A 16,374-nucleotide genomic window follows, 5' to 3' on the forward strand; every position below is an offset into this window, starting at 1 on the left:
GGATATGGCACTATCCGAGTACCACCAGTCGTCTAGCAAGGTGTCAAAAACTTGATGACCAAAAAAAAAGGGGAAAAAAGTACAGGTAGTCCTCGACTTACAACAGTTCACTTAGTGACTATTCAAAGTTACAACAGCACTGAAAAAGTGACTTATGACCATTTTTCACATTTATGACTATTTCCGCATTCTCAGGGTCATGTGATTTACATTTGGATGTTTGGCAACTGATTCATATTTATGATCGTCGCAGTCTCAAAGTCATGTGATCTCCTTTTGCAACCTTTTGACAAGCAAAGTCAGTGGGGAAACCAGATTCAGTTAACAACCTTTTATATCAGGGGTGTCAAACTCAATTTCATTGAGGGCCGCATTACCATTATGGTTACCCTGGAGGGGGGGGTCCTTCCTTCCTTTTTCCCTGCCTGCCTGCCTGCCTCCTTCTCATTCCCATCTCCTTCCTTCCTTCCTTCCTTCCTTCCTTCCTTCCTTCCTTCCTTCCTTCCCTGATCCTGGTGTTTCAGCTGAGCCCTAACAGCTGATCGGTGCTTCTACAGGGCTGTCAGGGCTCAGCAGAAGCACCAGGACCAGCGCCGGGATCCAGCTGATCAGCGCTTCTGCAGGGCTCAGCAGAAGCATCAAGATCAGCGCCGGGCTCCAACTGATCGGCGATTCTGGGCAGCTCAGCAGAAGTGCCAGTATCAACACCAGGTTCCAGCTGATCCTGGCACTTCTGCTGAGCTCTGTAGAAGTGCTGATCAGCTGGAGCCTGGCACTGATCCTGGCACATCTGTTGAGCCCTGACTGCCCTGCAGCTCCAGCCATCTCTCGCTCATGCTTGTGCGGTGCTGCCGCTGCTTCAGCTCATTCCCTTCCCCTCCTACCACTTCTCTAGGACAGTGGTGTGCCACCTGCCAGGTGCCAATGTACCACCAGTGGTACACATACCACTAGTTGAAAAGCCCTGGTTTAAACAACAGGATCTGGAACACACCCACTTGGTCTGATCTCACCAAATGGGCAGAAGTAATAAGGTTCAATGTTGGAAGTGGGATAGATCCATTGTCCCTGTGAATACAATAAAGACCTCTCTGACCTACTGTTCCATCTATTCATGAATGGAAGGGGAGGGAGATATTGTCCTATCCAGGAGTCCATCTCCAGTGCCAGATGTAGGAGCCTGGATTTCAAATAACTAATTTCAAATTACCTTGGACGATAATCTTGGTTTCAGTTTCTGTCTCAGGTACCTTGTCATCTAATTTATTGGCTTTGACCAATTGCTCCTGTGTTCCACCTGAAAAATGAAAAAAAGAAAATGAGGAAAATTCCAGGAAAAGAAAAATACTAGTTACTTCCACATTAAGTGCCTCTTTGGCATTGTTTCTAATAATCAATTGTAAATGGCATTCAACACAATTAACCTAATAGGCACTTAACAGGAAGGAACATAACAGCCTGTGAGTACATACGTTTTGCAAAGTAAAATAACTTTTTTTTGCAACTCATGGTAAAAAGATCCTCTCTTTTTCTTGGAAACAATGAAGCATGTGGATGAAAGGACTGTGCCATTCCCAGTATATCTTATATAAGGTACTTAATATAGGGTAAAATTGGAAGACTTCCGGGTGGCAAGGCTCCGTTGACGGTAGCCATTTTGGCTGTCAGCCCCGCTGTCTCCGTAGAGCCACCAAAAACAGGGACGATCAGCTGTTTGGCAGCTCGGAAGCCTGCTCCTCGGGAGAAGAGGAGGGGCTGAGCGCCCAGGCAGGGGTAGAGCTCCCCCAGACCACCAGAGTTGAAACTCTGGTGGTTGAAGGGTTGAGCCCCCCCGCAGCCTGAGTTTGCTGCAACCATCCCTGCCAGCGAGAGTGAACTTTGGATTACTTGGATGCAGGCAGAGCTGTGCAGGAGAATGCAGTCAGAGCAAGTATTTGAACTTTAACTCGATAAACTTTTTGGAGACTTTTAAAAGTGAAAGTGAGCAATAGAATTAAGTGGGTGAAAATGGCTGCCAAGTCAACTAAAGTTCCTAGAAGCGCGGGGGCTTTGCCAGTTCAGCAATCTTCATTACAGGCTTTAATGCCCCGCCCTCTGGCACCCGCACCTGCACCAGCTTTGACAATAAAATATTTGCAGGATGTTTTGCAAGAGGCTTTGAAAAAGCAATCTCAGCAATTAGCTGAGCTTATCGAGGAGAAGAATACAGGAAAGTATTAGAGAAAATGGAATTTGGGGAAAATTTTTTACAACCTATTAGGGCAATATATCAGAAGCAAACAGCTCGTATAATAGTAAATAACAGTTTGACCGAATCATGCAATATTGAAAAGGGTACAAGACAGGGGTGTCCGCTGTCACCTTTATTGTTTGTTTTAACATTGGAAATATTACTGATTAAAATACGAGATTCAAAAAAAATTAGGGGAGTTCAAATAAGAGATCAGGATTACAGATTGAGGGTGTTTGCGGACGACCTGGTTATTACAGTAACTCAGCCGGATTATTCAGTTGTAGAATTGATGGAGATAATAATGTTATATGGGAAAGTTTCTGGATTTAAGATAAACACACAAAAAACTAAAATATTGTCTAAGAATATGACTGTACCACAAAAGGCTGTTTTAGAAGAGCTAACGGGATTTGAAATAGTTAAAAAGATTAAATATTTGGGGATATATCTTTCAGCCTCAAATGTGAAGTTATATAAAAATAATTATGAAATGTTATGGGGAAAAATACAAAAAGAATTAGATGGTTGGAAAAAATTACAATTGTCTTTATTGGGAAGAATTGCAGCAGTGAAGATGAATGTTTTGCCAAAATTTTTGTTTTTGTTTCAAATGATACGTATACTTAAAAAGGATTTAAATCTGGAGGAATGGCAAAAAGGAATTAATAAATTTGTTTGGGCAGGGAAAAAGCCACGAGTTAAATTTAAGATAATGCAAGATACGCGTGAAAGAGGTGGTCTTAAAATGCCTAATTTTAAATTATATTATGAGGCTGCTGCTTTGTCATCGATAAGTGATTGGTTTAATTTAACACAAGGGAGATTATTAAATCTTGAGGGTCATGATTTGTTATTTGGTTGGCATGCATATTTATTGTATGATAAGAAGGTGGATAATGTGTTTAAGATACATATTTTAAGGTATGCTCTGTTGCGAGTTTGGAAAAAGTATAGACATAAGTTAAATTATAAGATACCAATTTGGGCAATACCTAAACATGCAATAGAAAATATAAATGTGGGATTCAAACAGGATGAGACTATATATAAGGAAATTTTAAGTCTAGAGAGGAATGTATGGCAATTAAAGCCACATAATATTTTAAAAGAAGAAAAGATTGTACAAACTTGGTTTCAGTATGGGCAATTACAGGCAAGATGGAAAGAGGACCATAAAGCTGGCCTTTCGATGACTGATGAAAATTTGGTAAAACAAATTAGAGATCAAGGCCAAGCACATATTAAAAGGATATATAATGCATTGATAGAAATTGACTCAGAAACGGAACTTGTTAAAGATTGTATGATAAAGTGGGCCCAGAATTTTCAAGAAGATATAACAATGGACACTTGGGAAAAGATCTGGGTTAGAAACATAAAATTTACACAGGCCCAAAACTTAAGAGAGAATTTTTATAAAATGCTTTATAGGTGGCACTTAGACCCTAAAAAATTAGCAAGTATGTATCCGAACTGCCAGCCCAAATGTTGGAGGTGTGGTTGTGAAGATGCAACATATTTTCATATATGGTGGACTTGTAAAAAGGTTAAAGTTTTTTGGATTAAAATTTGGTGAAATATGCAAAAGATATTTAAGAAAAGGATAAAGTTTTCCCCGCAATTGTTTTTATTGGGTATTATTACAGATACTACTGTAATAGACATTAAATTGATGTTGAATTTTAATTACGGTGGCAAGACTTTTAGTTGCACAATACTGGAAGAAGGAGGAATTGCCGACTATAGAAGAGTGGACTTTGAAAGTTTCCAATTTGGCGGAAATGGCAAAGATTTCGGCATATTTGAAAGATCAATCGCAACAGAGATATATTGTGGAATGGAGAAGATGGATTGAATATATTCAGAATAAATATGGGACTAAAAAGTTTCATTTAGCATTTGAATAAGTAGTGGATTTTTATGATGTATGATTAGTTATTTGTTACTTTATTAATATTATGACTATGGAGAGTTAAAGTCCGATAGAACTTAATATGTTATTTTTGTTATTAGCATATTTTAGTTTATGTTTGTATTATTATACCCTGTATTCAGCTCTGGGAAGTCGGGGAGGGGGGGAGGGGAGGGGAGGGGAGGGTTGGGGAGAGGGGAGTGGGAGGAGGAGTTTTTTGTATTTAAAAATGTATTGTAAAACTTTTCAATAAATATAGGGTAAAATTGGAATTAATGAGTAAGAATGAATGTTGCTCACCGACTCCTTTTGCACGTGGGTCCAGTTCAATAACAGTCACAATATTTTTCTGTATCCCTTCAGGCTGTTACAGAAAAAAAAGGACACCAGAAAAATCTCTTTTGAGACCCTCATTGCAAATAAAAATATCATGCATGACAGCAGCAAGTACTTCAAAATGGCAATTACAAAATACAAAGAATCTCCTGTAGCATCTCTTAGAAAAGTAGTAAAATATCCAGCAATAGAATTGGTGCTTGGATTCACAATAGGAAAAGACTTAGGTCACCCTCATATCTTCTTAATAGCCAGATCAGCCTGGCCCTCTATTAAAGATTAATTTCTATTTATCCTGGAAGCCTGAGTTTCCTTATCTCAGATTGGGGGGGCAGGGGACAAGAATGTCTATGGTCAGTCAAGATGCTCTTACTTATTCTTACTGTACTGCCTCCCCAATAACAGTTTCTTCCCCCCCAATAACAGTTGCTGCATGTTGTGTGTGTACATTATAAGATGCTCTTCCTATGTCAGCTCAGAAAGCTCAGATTGCCCAAGGATCTGATGATAAAGTTCTTTTTTTTTAAAAAAGTGTTTTATTAATTTTTAAGAATTACAATCTTTAGAGTTTAGTAAACAACATGTTGTCTGGGTCCACATATTTAACATTAACTTGATTCAATATAAATCTATTCAGTACTGCACAATCCAGTATTTTTTCCCTGATCCTCCTTTCTTCCCCATATTTTTTTCCATTTTCCCCTCATTACACAGTTACAATTCTTGGTACTACTGATGTATACAAAGTGAGATATAAACATCTTCATCATATTTTATTAATATTATACAAATAACTATAATATCAATTCATAAATCAATAACCTGTTTTTTGTGCTCTTGTTCAAGTTTGATTTCCCATCAATATTTGAAGTATCTTTGTCAGTTATGATTTTCTCAATATTAATTACATTTATATAGCTAAAAAAATTTATTCATACCAATCCTCCTCTTATTTTCATATTTCCCATATCAAAAGAAAAAGAAAAAATGCTATTTTAATTCTCAATCGTATCTTTCATTATAAAAGTTTAATTATATCTAAGGGTCATCCATTCTTTTAATCATATTTAAACAAGTATTTAAACATATAATGGCCCCTCTAATAGGTCAAATCTTCTATTTTTTAAATCTAACTCTCACTTTCTTTCTTTGCCAAGTAGCTTTCCAAGGCAAGGCAATTAAATCATCCAGGAATTTTCTTTCTACTTTTATGCACGTTGCTTGGCATGAGGAAGACAATTTAGGTAGGTTATTTGTTTGGGGGGAGGGAATCCCACCCATTTATGTTCCTTAAGCAACTCCCACTTTCCTTTTCCCTCAATTTCTCTTCTCATTTTTTGTTTCCAAAGTTGTAACTTTTCCCCTGACAGCTCTATGTTCCATTTTTTAAAAATCATCTTCTTTGTCATCAGGTGTAATTTGCAGACTCAAGGGGTAAAAGATCTTTTGCATTTTCATTGTTATGGGTAAGTCTTGCAGTATTTTATTTGTATATGGTAGTTTATATTTCCCTTCTTTTATCTCTTCCATCTTTAGGGCCATTTCCTCTGCTTCATCTTCTGATATCTGGATTATTTGTTCATACTTTGTAGTCATTGTCTGGGAACTTTCTAATTGTAGATTTAGTTTGGAGATTTGCTCATTTATATTATCTAAATTATTTTTGGTCTTATTATGTTTTCTTTTTATATCCTCTTTGTATGCAACAATTGTTTGGTGAATTAGTTGTAGCGTAGAGTATATTTTCTTCAGAAAGGTGTTTGTTTTTTCTTGAGGCATCATTCCTGGAGATCTCTAATATCACCAGTCTCAGTAAGAGTAGAACAAAATTTCCTCTAGTTTTCTGGTCTTTATATGTAGTCTTACATATAAAGAATACAGGGCCAGTCCCAAAAGCAATATTTTATAGTGATCCTTTGTCTCAGGCATCCAAAAATTGTCAGTCAGGCAAGGTTATAATCCACAATGTTCAAAATATTCAAAGTGTTCAACCTCCCTGAAAACAGCTCAAAAGTATCTCCCAGCCAGATGTAATCAAAGGTCAAATTTTTCTTTCTCTCCCACTATCTTTTTAGATTAAAAGTCCAAGCTCAGTAGGTGTTTATAGTCCAAAAAGGTCAGAGTGATAAATATGACAAAATATTTTCCTTTATTGCCAGCTGTTCTCCCTTAAGCCAGGAGTCACCAAGCAGCCAGAAAGCTAGTTATATTTCTGTACTCAAATACACCATTAGATGTCATTCAAAATCCATTTTCCACTGTTAAGACAAAGGATTGCTTTCTTATATTTCTTCTCAATGTTTCTTTTTTGTTGTTTTTTTAAAGAGAAAATCTTAACAATTATCTCAGTTCTCAAATTTATCAAAACTGTAGCTTTATGTTACTTCCACTTTAATATTGTGTATTTCTGTCCCCCACAGTTTGAAGGTCTTTTCTCAGATCGAACGGAAAGACCGCCATCTCTCTGTGATCAACGAGACACCCCTCCTTCTTCCTTGCCTTTTCGGGACAACTTTAGGCCCTTTTTAGGGCCCCAGAAGGGCAAAATCAGGCAGCATCTCTCTTCCAGCATCTGTCTTACCATGATGCAAAACCGGAAGTCCAAGGCTCTATTACAGTGATGACGAACCTTTTAGAGACCGAGTGCCCAAACTGCAACCCAAAACCCACTTATGTATCATCAGGTGCCAGGTGGGCGTGGCCCATTGGCTGGGTGTGGCCCATTGGGTGGGCGTGGCTGCAGTGATAACAGAAGACTGGGTGGGACTAAAAAGTTCCATCAGTCAATTCCAACTTTGCGAGATCTTTTTTTTCCCCGCAAGAAGTTGAAATTGATTGATTGATTGAACCTTTTTTTTTGCACATGGTGGCAGAGGCCTAAAGCAAAAAGGTTTTATAAAACCCAGCTGAAGGCCTAGGACTGGGGCGACAGCGCACGTGCCCACAGAGAGGGCTCTGCATGCCACCTGTGGCACGCGTGCCACAGGTTCGCCACCACAGCTCTATTATCTCCAAGAACTTGAAATGGATACTTATTAGAACCATCATTAAAAAGGCACAACAAAGATTGTTCTTCCTATGTCAACTCAGAAAGCTCAGATTGCCCAAGGATCTGCTGATACAGTTCTACAGAGGAATTACTGAGTCTGTCATTTGTATCTCAATAACTGTCTGGTTCAGCACAGCAACCAAACAGGACAGGTACAGATTTCAAAGGGTAGCTTAGAACTGCAGAAAACACAACCACAAACAGCCTACCTTCAGTTGAGGATCTGTATACAGCACGAAGCAGAAATAGAGCTGAGAAAATATCTACAGACACCCCCCCTCACTTCCTGGACATAGTCTATTTCAACTTCTCCCCTCAGGATGCCGTTTTAGAGCATTGCATGCCAAACAACTAGACACAAAGATAGATATTTTCCCCCCATGTCATCACTCTACTGAACATTTAATTTACACAGCACTGTTTCATCTTTCATCTTCCTCATGTCATCTTTCTACTATCTTTTCCTATTGGTTTCTTATGATTTATCAATTGATGTTTGTAACCTATGATTAATTATTGTAACTATGATTTATGACCTATTACCTATTATTTGCTGTTTATATGTACATTGTGAGCTTACACCAGAGACAAATTCCTTGTGTGTCCAATCACACTTGGCAAATAAAGAATTCTATTTTTCTTTTTCTTCTTCTTAAAAAGCATTGCCGGTCTTTAAAATGTTGCAAGGCCCAGGTGAGTTTTGTTGCAGAAGAGTAACTCTGTCTTCTGGAAACAGTTTAACAATGAGTGAGCCCTGGTATGGGTTTAACCCCAGCTTCAGTAACTTCCAGATAAGTTAGCCTTGTCTGTGGTGATTGTGAATTCTGGGATCTGTTTTGGGATCTATTGTTCCAGAACATCTACAGACTAGTAAACTGGGGAAAGCTATGTTAGACAGACCATGTCTTAACAAATTTTTAATCCCAAGGGCCTCTTGTACATTTTTAAGGCTTTGATAAAGCTCACACGTGTGTGCCCAGAAAAATCTAAGTAACAGGGAGGACCATCCAAAAAGATTTTTTCTTCGAAGTCACTGAAATTTATGGGAGTTCTGCTAGGAGAATGTAACCAGGAATATTTGTTGAGTTCTAAACACAGAAGAGTTTATCATTGTTATCTATACACAAGAATCTGTCTAACGGTCAAAACTAAATTAATGCTAGACAAGAGGCAATAATTAATTCTCACTACCATGTTTCCCCAAAAGTAAGGCCTACCTTGAAAATAAGCCCTACCTTTATTTTTTTTGGGGGGGGGGCTAATATAAGCCCTAACCCCAAACTAAGCCCTAGTTTTAGGGCAAGGCACACACTTAAAAATCAAGCTAGGGTGGGGGTGGGAGGGGGTGAAGCTGCCCCACACACCCTTGCGTAACCCTAACCCTCCAGAAGTTGTGGGTTCTCCACCCCTGGGGTTTTTAAAGAAGAGATTGGGTAACCATTTGTCTGGAATGTTATAGGGTCTCCTACTTGATTAAAGGGTTGGACTAGATGTCCTCCAAGATCCCTTTCAACTATGTTATTCTGAATTCTATGAAAGAGGAGCTGAACTTGAGTCTCTTGTGGAAACAAAATGACTCTAAACTGATGACACATTTAACTCAGTCTTAGAGCTCAGCTTGCTCATCTGCTACAGGTTTTGCTTTTCTACTATTTCCTTTTAAATGTATTTTACTACTATTAAATGTTAATTAATAATTAATATTAAATATTAACATTATTACTTACTATATTTATAGGAATTACAATCCTATGGCAACCCATTCATCAATCTATGCTTATGTGTAACTTTATATACTATTTGCATCCTGGATCTTAAATAATGCTGTTATTTTAATATTCCTGGGGTCAAACATTCATGCTATTGTTTTATTAGATAGCGTTTACTGATTGGACATTTTAATTCTTTAACTTTTTTTTAGGTTGTTGGACTTTGGTCACAACAAAGAATGTATTCATGTGTGTGTTTTTATAATCTAAATAGGGAGCCCTGTTATCCATCCATTTATTCAGTCTATTACCATTATCCTCAGTTACCTAACAATATTCATATATACTCTTCCAAAAATCTACTTTGGATGATTTGCCAAGTCTGTTGAGGCTGCTTGTGATGATCCAAATGGCCAAAGGTTTTGCAGATTCCATCCATGGAGTTGCCTGGAGGCGGTTCGGGTCTGGATGGGGAGGAACAGACTTCAACTCAACCCTGACAAGACTGAGTGGCTGTACATTCCGGCATCCCGGGACATTCAAAATGTTCCATCTCTTTCTATGGGGGGTGAGCTCTTACCCCCCGTGGATAGGGCTCGCAACTTGGGAGTCCTCCTAGATTCACGGCTTACCCTGGAAGATCATATTGTGGCCGTGACTAGGGGGGCTTTCGCCCAGGTTCGCCTGGTGCGCCAGTTGCGGCCCTATCTGAACCGGGATGCCCTGTGTACGGTCACTCATGCGCTCATGACCTCTCGCCTTGACTACTGTAATGCTCTCTACATGGGGCTTCCCTTGAAGACCACTCGGAGGCTCCAACTGGTACAGAATGCGGCCGCGAGAGTTGTCTTGGGAGTTTCCCGGTACTCCCATGTTACACCTTTGCTCCGCGAGCTGCATTGGTTACCAGTTGTCTTTCGCGTGAGGTTCAAGGTTTTGGTTACGATCTTTAAGTCCTTACATGGCATGGGTCCGGGATATCTCAGGGACCACCTGCTGCCGGCATCAACTCCCCTCCACCCTGTGCGTTCCCACAGAGAGGGCCTCCTCAGGGTGCCGCCAGTCAGGGAATGCCGACTGGTGGCCCCCAGGGGGAGGGCCTTCTCTGTGGGCGCTCCGGCATTATGGAACCAACTGCCGGTGGAGCTCCGGACGGCATCAGACCTCCGAACTTTCCGTCGGGGCCTGAAGACCCACCTATTTGAAATGGCTGGTCTGGCCTGACGGGGGATTATGGGTTTTAATTTGTTGTTTTAGATTTGTATTACTGTTTTAACTGGGCATGGGTTTAATCTTTTTTAATTTTTGTATTGTCTTTTTTATATATGCCCTGTGAACCGCCCTGAGTCCCTACCAAGGAGAAGGGCGGTATATAAATTAAATAAAACTTAAACTTGAAACTTGAAACCTGTTCTCTAATCACAGTCAACTTGAGTTTAGCACATCTGCCAAACTTCCTTGGATAAAGAAATGCAAGAATGTTTTCCTGTCGTCAAAGAACAGATTACAAGTACCAGAAAGTAGTAGTTCACTGCTTGCTGTACTAATGGCAGCTAGCCTTGTATCACATTTTTATTATCCTGTCTTCAGTAGGAATTATTTTTGAAGGGGATCATCTTCATTCACTTCCTTGTTGTTGTTGTTACCTGCAAAGTCATGTCCGATCCATCGCGGCCCTATGGACAATGTTCCTCCAGGCCTTCCTGTCCTCTACCATCTTCTGGAGCCCATTTAGGCTCACGCCTACTGCTTCAGTGACTCCATCTAGCCACCTCATTCTCTGTCGTCCCCTTCTTCTCTTGCCCTCAACCTTTCCCAGGATTAGGCTCTTCTCCAGTGAGTCCTTCCTTCTCATTAGGTGGCCAAAGTATTTGAGTTTTAGCTTCAGGATCTGGCCTTCTAAAGAGCAGTCAGGGTTGATCTCCTCTAGGACTGACCGGTTTGATTGCCTTGCAGTCCAAGGGACTTGCAGGAGTCTTCTCCAGCACCACAGTTCAAAGGCCTCAATTCTTTGGCATTCAGCCTTTATTATGGTCCAACTTTCACTGCCATACATTGCAACTGGGAAGACCATAGCCTTGACTATACGCACTTTTGTTGACAGGGTGATGTCTCTGCTTTTTAGTGTGCTGTCTAGATTTGTCATGGCTTTCCTCCTGAGAAGCAAGCGTCTTTTAATTTCTTGGCTACAGTCCCCATCTGCAGTGATCTTGGAGCCCAGAAAAATAAAATCTGTCACTACCTCCATTTCTTCCCCATCTATTTGCCAGGAATTGAGAGGGCCAGATGCCATGATCTTGGTTTTCTTAATGTTAAATTTCAAGCCAACTTTTGCACTCTCCTTCTTCACCCGCAACAAGAGGCTCTTTAGTTCTTCTTCACTTTCTGCCATTAGAGTGGTATCATCTGCATATCTTAGGTTGTTGATATTTCTTCCAGCAATCTTAATTCCAACTTTTGATTCATTTAGCCCTGCCTTTCTCATGATGTGCTCTGCATATAAGTTAAATAGGCAGGGCGACAGTATACAACCTTGCCGTACTGCTTTCCCAATTTTGAACCAATCAGTGGTTCCGTGTCCAGTTCTCACTGTTGCTTCTTGGCCCACATATAGGTTTCTCAAAATTTATTATTAAAAGTCAAACTGAAAAGCACCCAGCCTGCACATTTTTATTAACTTTGTTCTCATTAGCTGATACTATCCATAAGGCCACAGCTTGGGTTATTGTGCAGAGATGCATTTGAATGCCTTCTAGTGCTTCTATTGAAATGGCTGGTATGTTATTTCTCTTTTCAGAATTCAATAGTGTTATTAAGCAAGTATTTTATGGGCTAAGAGAAAGTTGTCATCCCATTGCAATCCAGAGATAAAAAGAAAATCACATGCCTACCCCGACAATGTCACGATGCTCTGCCCCAAGCCCAGGAGGGCAGACAAGTTAAGGAAACTCCTAGATTATCTGGCTAGTCACCCAGCATCTTTTTTTTTTCTTTTTGGCAATATTGCTGTTGTTATGGACAATCTTAGCCCCTTGGCTAAATCTCATATCCATCCACCTGCCCACCCACCAAATCACACTACTGAAGTGTAAAGGGTAATTGTTTCATGTGACAGGGATTTTTTTTATTGCAGCTGGGGAAAGGATTGGGGGTGGGGGGGAGAAAGATTGAACCAAAAGAAGACCGTTGCTCGGCTGCAACACTGAGCATCTTTACTTAAATTTTAAAAATTATTTTAAAATATTTAAAGAACTCCCCAAGTAGTGAAGCTGCTCCCATTCTGTCATTTTCAGACCAATAAATTTTGCTATGGGAAGATTCTAGAAGTTTTCAAAGGACAATCAGAACAACAGGACAGTCCAAGATGGATAACAAATTAGACCATTTTAGCCACCATGATAGATATGCCATTTTGTGTAAAGTCTTGAGACCAAAATGCCTTTCTGTTGAAATGGGAGAAGATAAATTAATACAATTATGGTAAATGGTCTTTATCTGCAGCAACCTTTGGTTACAGCCTTTCTTCTCCAAAAGCCATGAGGTAACCCCACTTGTTACTTACTACAACTTTCAGTTTCTTCTTCACACCATCAGATGCCAACTGTCCCCGGACACTTGCTCTGACCTCAACATCATGCAATCCTTGCTGTAATGGGACTATGACAAATGATACTGCCCTGGAGGACCGGGCTTTAATCGTGAACTGCTCTCGGTATCGTTGTGTTTCTGTGGATACACTGCAGAAGGCTGGGTTGTGTAACAGTTCCACTCGCACCTAGTGGGGATGAGAAAAGCAGATGAGCCATGAGGCTGCTTTGGCCGTGAGAATCATTTAAAATCCAGCTCTCCCATAGATGACACAAACACATTCCCCACTGAGTCTATTCCTGCATCATCAAGTCATTGTAATACATGGAAGGACATGTAGAAGAGGGGCACACATAGAGCACAAATACACATAATCATATCATGCAGTTTGTCCTTCCTTTCCCTTCTTCATGGACTGTTAGAAAGTAGGACTGTGTGAATAACACAAATGGAGCAGAGATGATGGTCTAAACCAGTGTTCCTTAAACTGTGATCCGAGGAGCCATGGAGGAGTCCTCTAAGACCCACACGGGGACCCACAAAATCAAAGTTATTCGCCAGGTAGTAAAGACATCTGCAAACATCTGCAAATGTTATAGGATTACAAATATAGGGTTTTGATGAATTTTTTTTGTTAATATGTGATGAGTTTAATGTTGTTTCTTTGTGATTTAATAAATAAATATTCTACAAATGCATCCATTTTAATTTTTAATATGGTAAAGATAGATAAATATAGCCCTGACAAATAAAAGCTCTTTGGGGGGCTTTTCAAAAGGGGGAAGGTGTCCTGAAAGCAAAATGTTTAAACAACTCTGATCCAAACAGCCTTTGCAAACAACCATTGCCTCCATCACTGGCGCTTTTTAATTGGTCTGAAAATGCTGTGGCTTAGAGTTGGAAATACACAAACTCTGGCTGTCAAAGAATTGATAGCAACACAAATCATGCACATTTCCTAATTACTAATCCCCCCCACTCTTGTCACAGCCCCAAAACTTACATCAATCTCATCGTCATTGTAGTTGTACAGAACAGCCCGGATCTCCACCTGCTCATTCTTCACTACTGAATACGGCAGTCGAAGATCAATGAAGAAATCCTTCATGACTGTTATTTCATAAGGTTCAGCCACACAGATCCCTGCAAGGAAGGCCAAAGGCAAAGCCCCCACCCCCCCAAAAAAGGTTAATTCTACTTTAATTCTTAGGTTCTTTTCACACCTGCCAACTTTCCATTGTTCCTAATTCTTTACCTTTGGTGGGTGTAATGCTCACAGCCAGCACCTCCCAGGTTGTGATGGAATCCCTCAGATAAAAAGACAATGTCTTGCTTGAAATCCTAGGGAGAAAATGAAATGGAATTCTGGTCATTGACCATAATAAAGAACAGACTGGCTGACAAGTTGCTGCCTTAGAAATGAGCAAAACCTTTCTCTTCTAAAGGAGGTGAAAAATAAACTCCAGATTTCACTCAGGTCCTTTTCTGATCCTTTCCTCTTGGTAGAGACACCATCCCTGTTCCTGTCTAAATGTTGCAATCATTAGATTTTCCTTTCAACTGAAAAGTGAGCTAATATAAACAATAGCAATACCCTTTGCTGTTGGGAGGTTCAGTCAGTTCCTCTGTTAGCCACAACCAACTCTCAGGAAAATCAGACCTTGAGATGATGTTATCTTCTCCAAAGAATTGATCTTCAAAATCACCTGAAAAATAGATAGCAAGGTGGTATAAGGTATTGTTTCTTTAACAATACTTTATTAAACAACCCACAATTAACTAGATTCATGTATTGCAGTAAACAATAAATTGTCTGTTTTTGTTGTTAGTTGTAAAGTCATGTCTGCATTGCAACCCCATGGACAACATTCCTCCAGGCCTTCCTGTCCTTTACCATCTCCTGGAGTCCAAAACCCAAAATACGAAATCAAATCCAAAATGTTATGTAAATCCCAGGCAATTAATGAATGATGTTTTTACTTTGGAGTTTCTTCAAAAAGTGAAAACACAAACTAGCTGGTGTAAGAAAAAAGAAACTATTAGCAATATTTTAATTTAATATTAAGGTTAATGGAGTGGATACAGTCAGTATTATTTGAGGTCCTAAGTTTGATATGAAAACATCTTCATGGAGGACTCAGTTTACATTACAAAGTTCAGTGATGGCGAACCTTTTAGAGACTGAGTGCCCAAACTGCAACCCAAAAACCACTTATGTATTGTCGGGTGCCGGGTAGGCGTGGCTAATTGGGTGGGTGTGGCCAATTGGGTGGGCATGGCCCATTGGGTGGGCATGGCTGCATTGGTAACAGCAGACTGGGTGGGACTAAAAGTTCAATCAATTCCAACTTTGCAAGATCTTTTTTTCCCCTGCAAGTAGTTGAAATTGATTGATTGATTGAAGCTTTTTTTTTTTGCACACGGCGGTGGAGGCCTAAAACAAAAAGGTTTTATAAAACCGCTGAAGGCCTAGGACTGGGGCGACAGTACCCACAGAGAGGGCTCTGCATGCCACCTGTGGCACATGTGCCATAGGTTCGCCACCACGGAACAGTTTATTGATCAGTCATTTCCATTGTGTCAACACAATGAACTCATCAATCTACATTCTACAAGGTGGGTTTACTAGCATCAATTCAATTCAGACTCTGCATGTTCTGACCTATTTGGGAAAATGCTTGTTCATGGGAATGTTGGCTGACGAGGATAATTCTATTTCATCCTTTGAGTAGATTAGTTATTGTCAAAGTAGCAAAATTGTAGGCATCTCTGTATTTTGGTTAATCCAAGTATGCTTTCCTTCTCTTGCTATTCTTATAAATGTACTGAACGTGCAAATTGGCATAATGCTGCAACATTTTTTTTTGCCCAAGATGGCAACGGTTGTTCTCTGAGTTCCGTGCTCTCTGCGATGGGCTCCAAATGTGCTTTTGGGGAAGCCCAACCGTGGCGTGGTGACCCAATGGAGACTTAGAGGTACTGACAGCAGTTGGGGGCCACTTTCTGGTGGCGCGGAGGTTCTCCTCTCTTTTGTTATCTGCTGGCCCGAGGATCGGCCGAGGCGTGGTTCTGCCTCCGGAGCATTGTTGTGTCCTTGGATCAGCTGTTGAGCTCTCCTCTCCCTCCCTCTGGAAGGCCTCCCGGCCCAAAGATCGGCCGAGGTTTGGCCTTGGAATTCGGTGTGCTGCCGCTTCTGGGAGCTCCAGGTGGGCTCCCTTTTCTCCCCCTGGAAGACCTCCCGGCCCGAAGATCGGCCAAGGTTCGGCCATGCCTCCCGGAGCGCTGCCGTCTCCATAAGCAGCAGGTGGGCTTTCTTCCCTTTCCGGAAGGCCCTTCGGCCTGAAGATCGGCCGAGGCGTGGCCGTGTTGCTGGTCTGCTGCCGCTTCCACCGAAAAAAGATGGGTGCCATTTTTAGCTACGCAGAGGCTCCCTTTTCCCTTGGGAGGCCTCCCAGCCTGAAGAACAGCGTGGCTTGACGGTTTGGACAGCTGCTGGATGCTTTTGCTCCACGGAGACATAGACAGGGGGAGGGTGCCCTTTCTGGGG

The 16,374-nt window shown here is 40.7% G+C and overlaps 1 protein-coding gene across 1 annotated transcript in view; it reads right to left on the reverse strand.

The window, feature by feature from the left end:
* The window catches only part of LOC310635553 (venom factor-like), a 156,409-nt gene that overhangs the window by 75,973 nt on the left and 64,062 nt on the right, over window positions 1-16,374 (reverse strand). Inside the window, exons 18-23 of the mRNA XM_083354609.1 lie at window positions 14,422-14,533; window positions 14,083-14,168; window positions 13,831-13,970; window positions 12,802-13,014; window positions 4,446-4,509; window positions 1,211-1,297 (exon numbers count right to left, since the gene is read on the reverse strand). Of these exons, the coding sequence (XP_083210735.1) occupies window positions 1,211-1,297; window positions 4,446-4,509; window positions 12,802-13,014; window positions 13,831-13,970; window positions 14,083-14,168; window positions 14,422-14,533 (702 nt within the window). The remainder of the gene's footprint in view (window positions 1-1,210; window positions 1,298-4,445; window positions 4,510-12,801; window positions 13,015-13,830; window positions 13,971-14,082; window positions 14,169-14,421; window positions 14,534-16,374) is intronic.

This window comes from Vipera ursinii (genome assembly GCF_947247035.1).
Source record: "Vipera ursinii genome assembly, chromosome: 2".
In the NCBI taxonomy this organism is placed as follows: Eukaryota; Metazoa; Chordata; class Lepidosauria; order Squamata; family Viperidae; genus Vipera; species Vipera ursinii.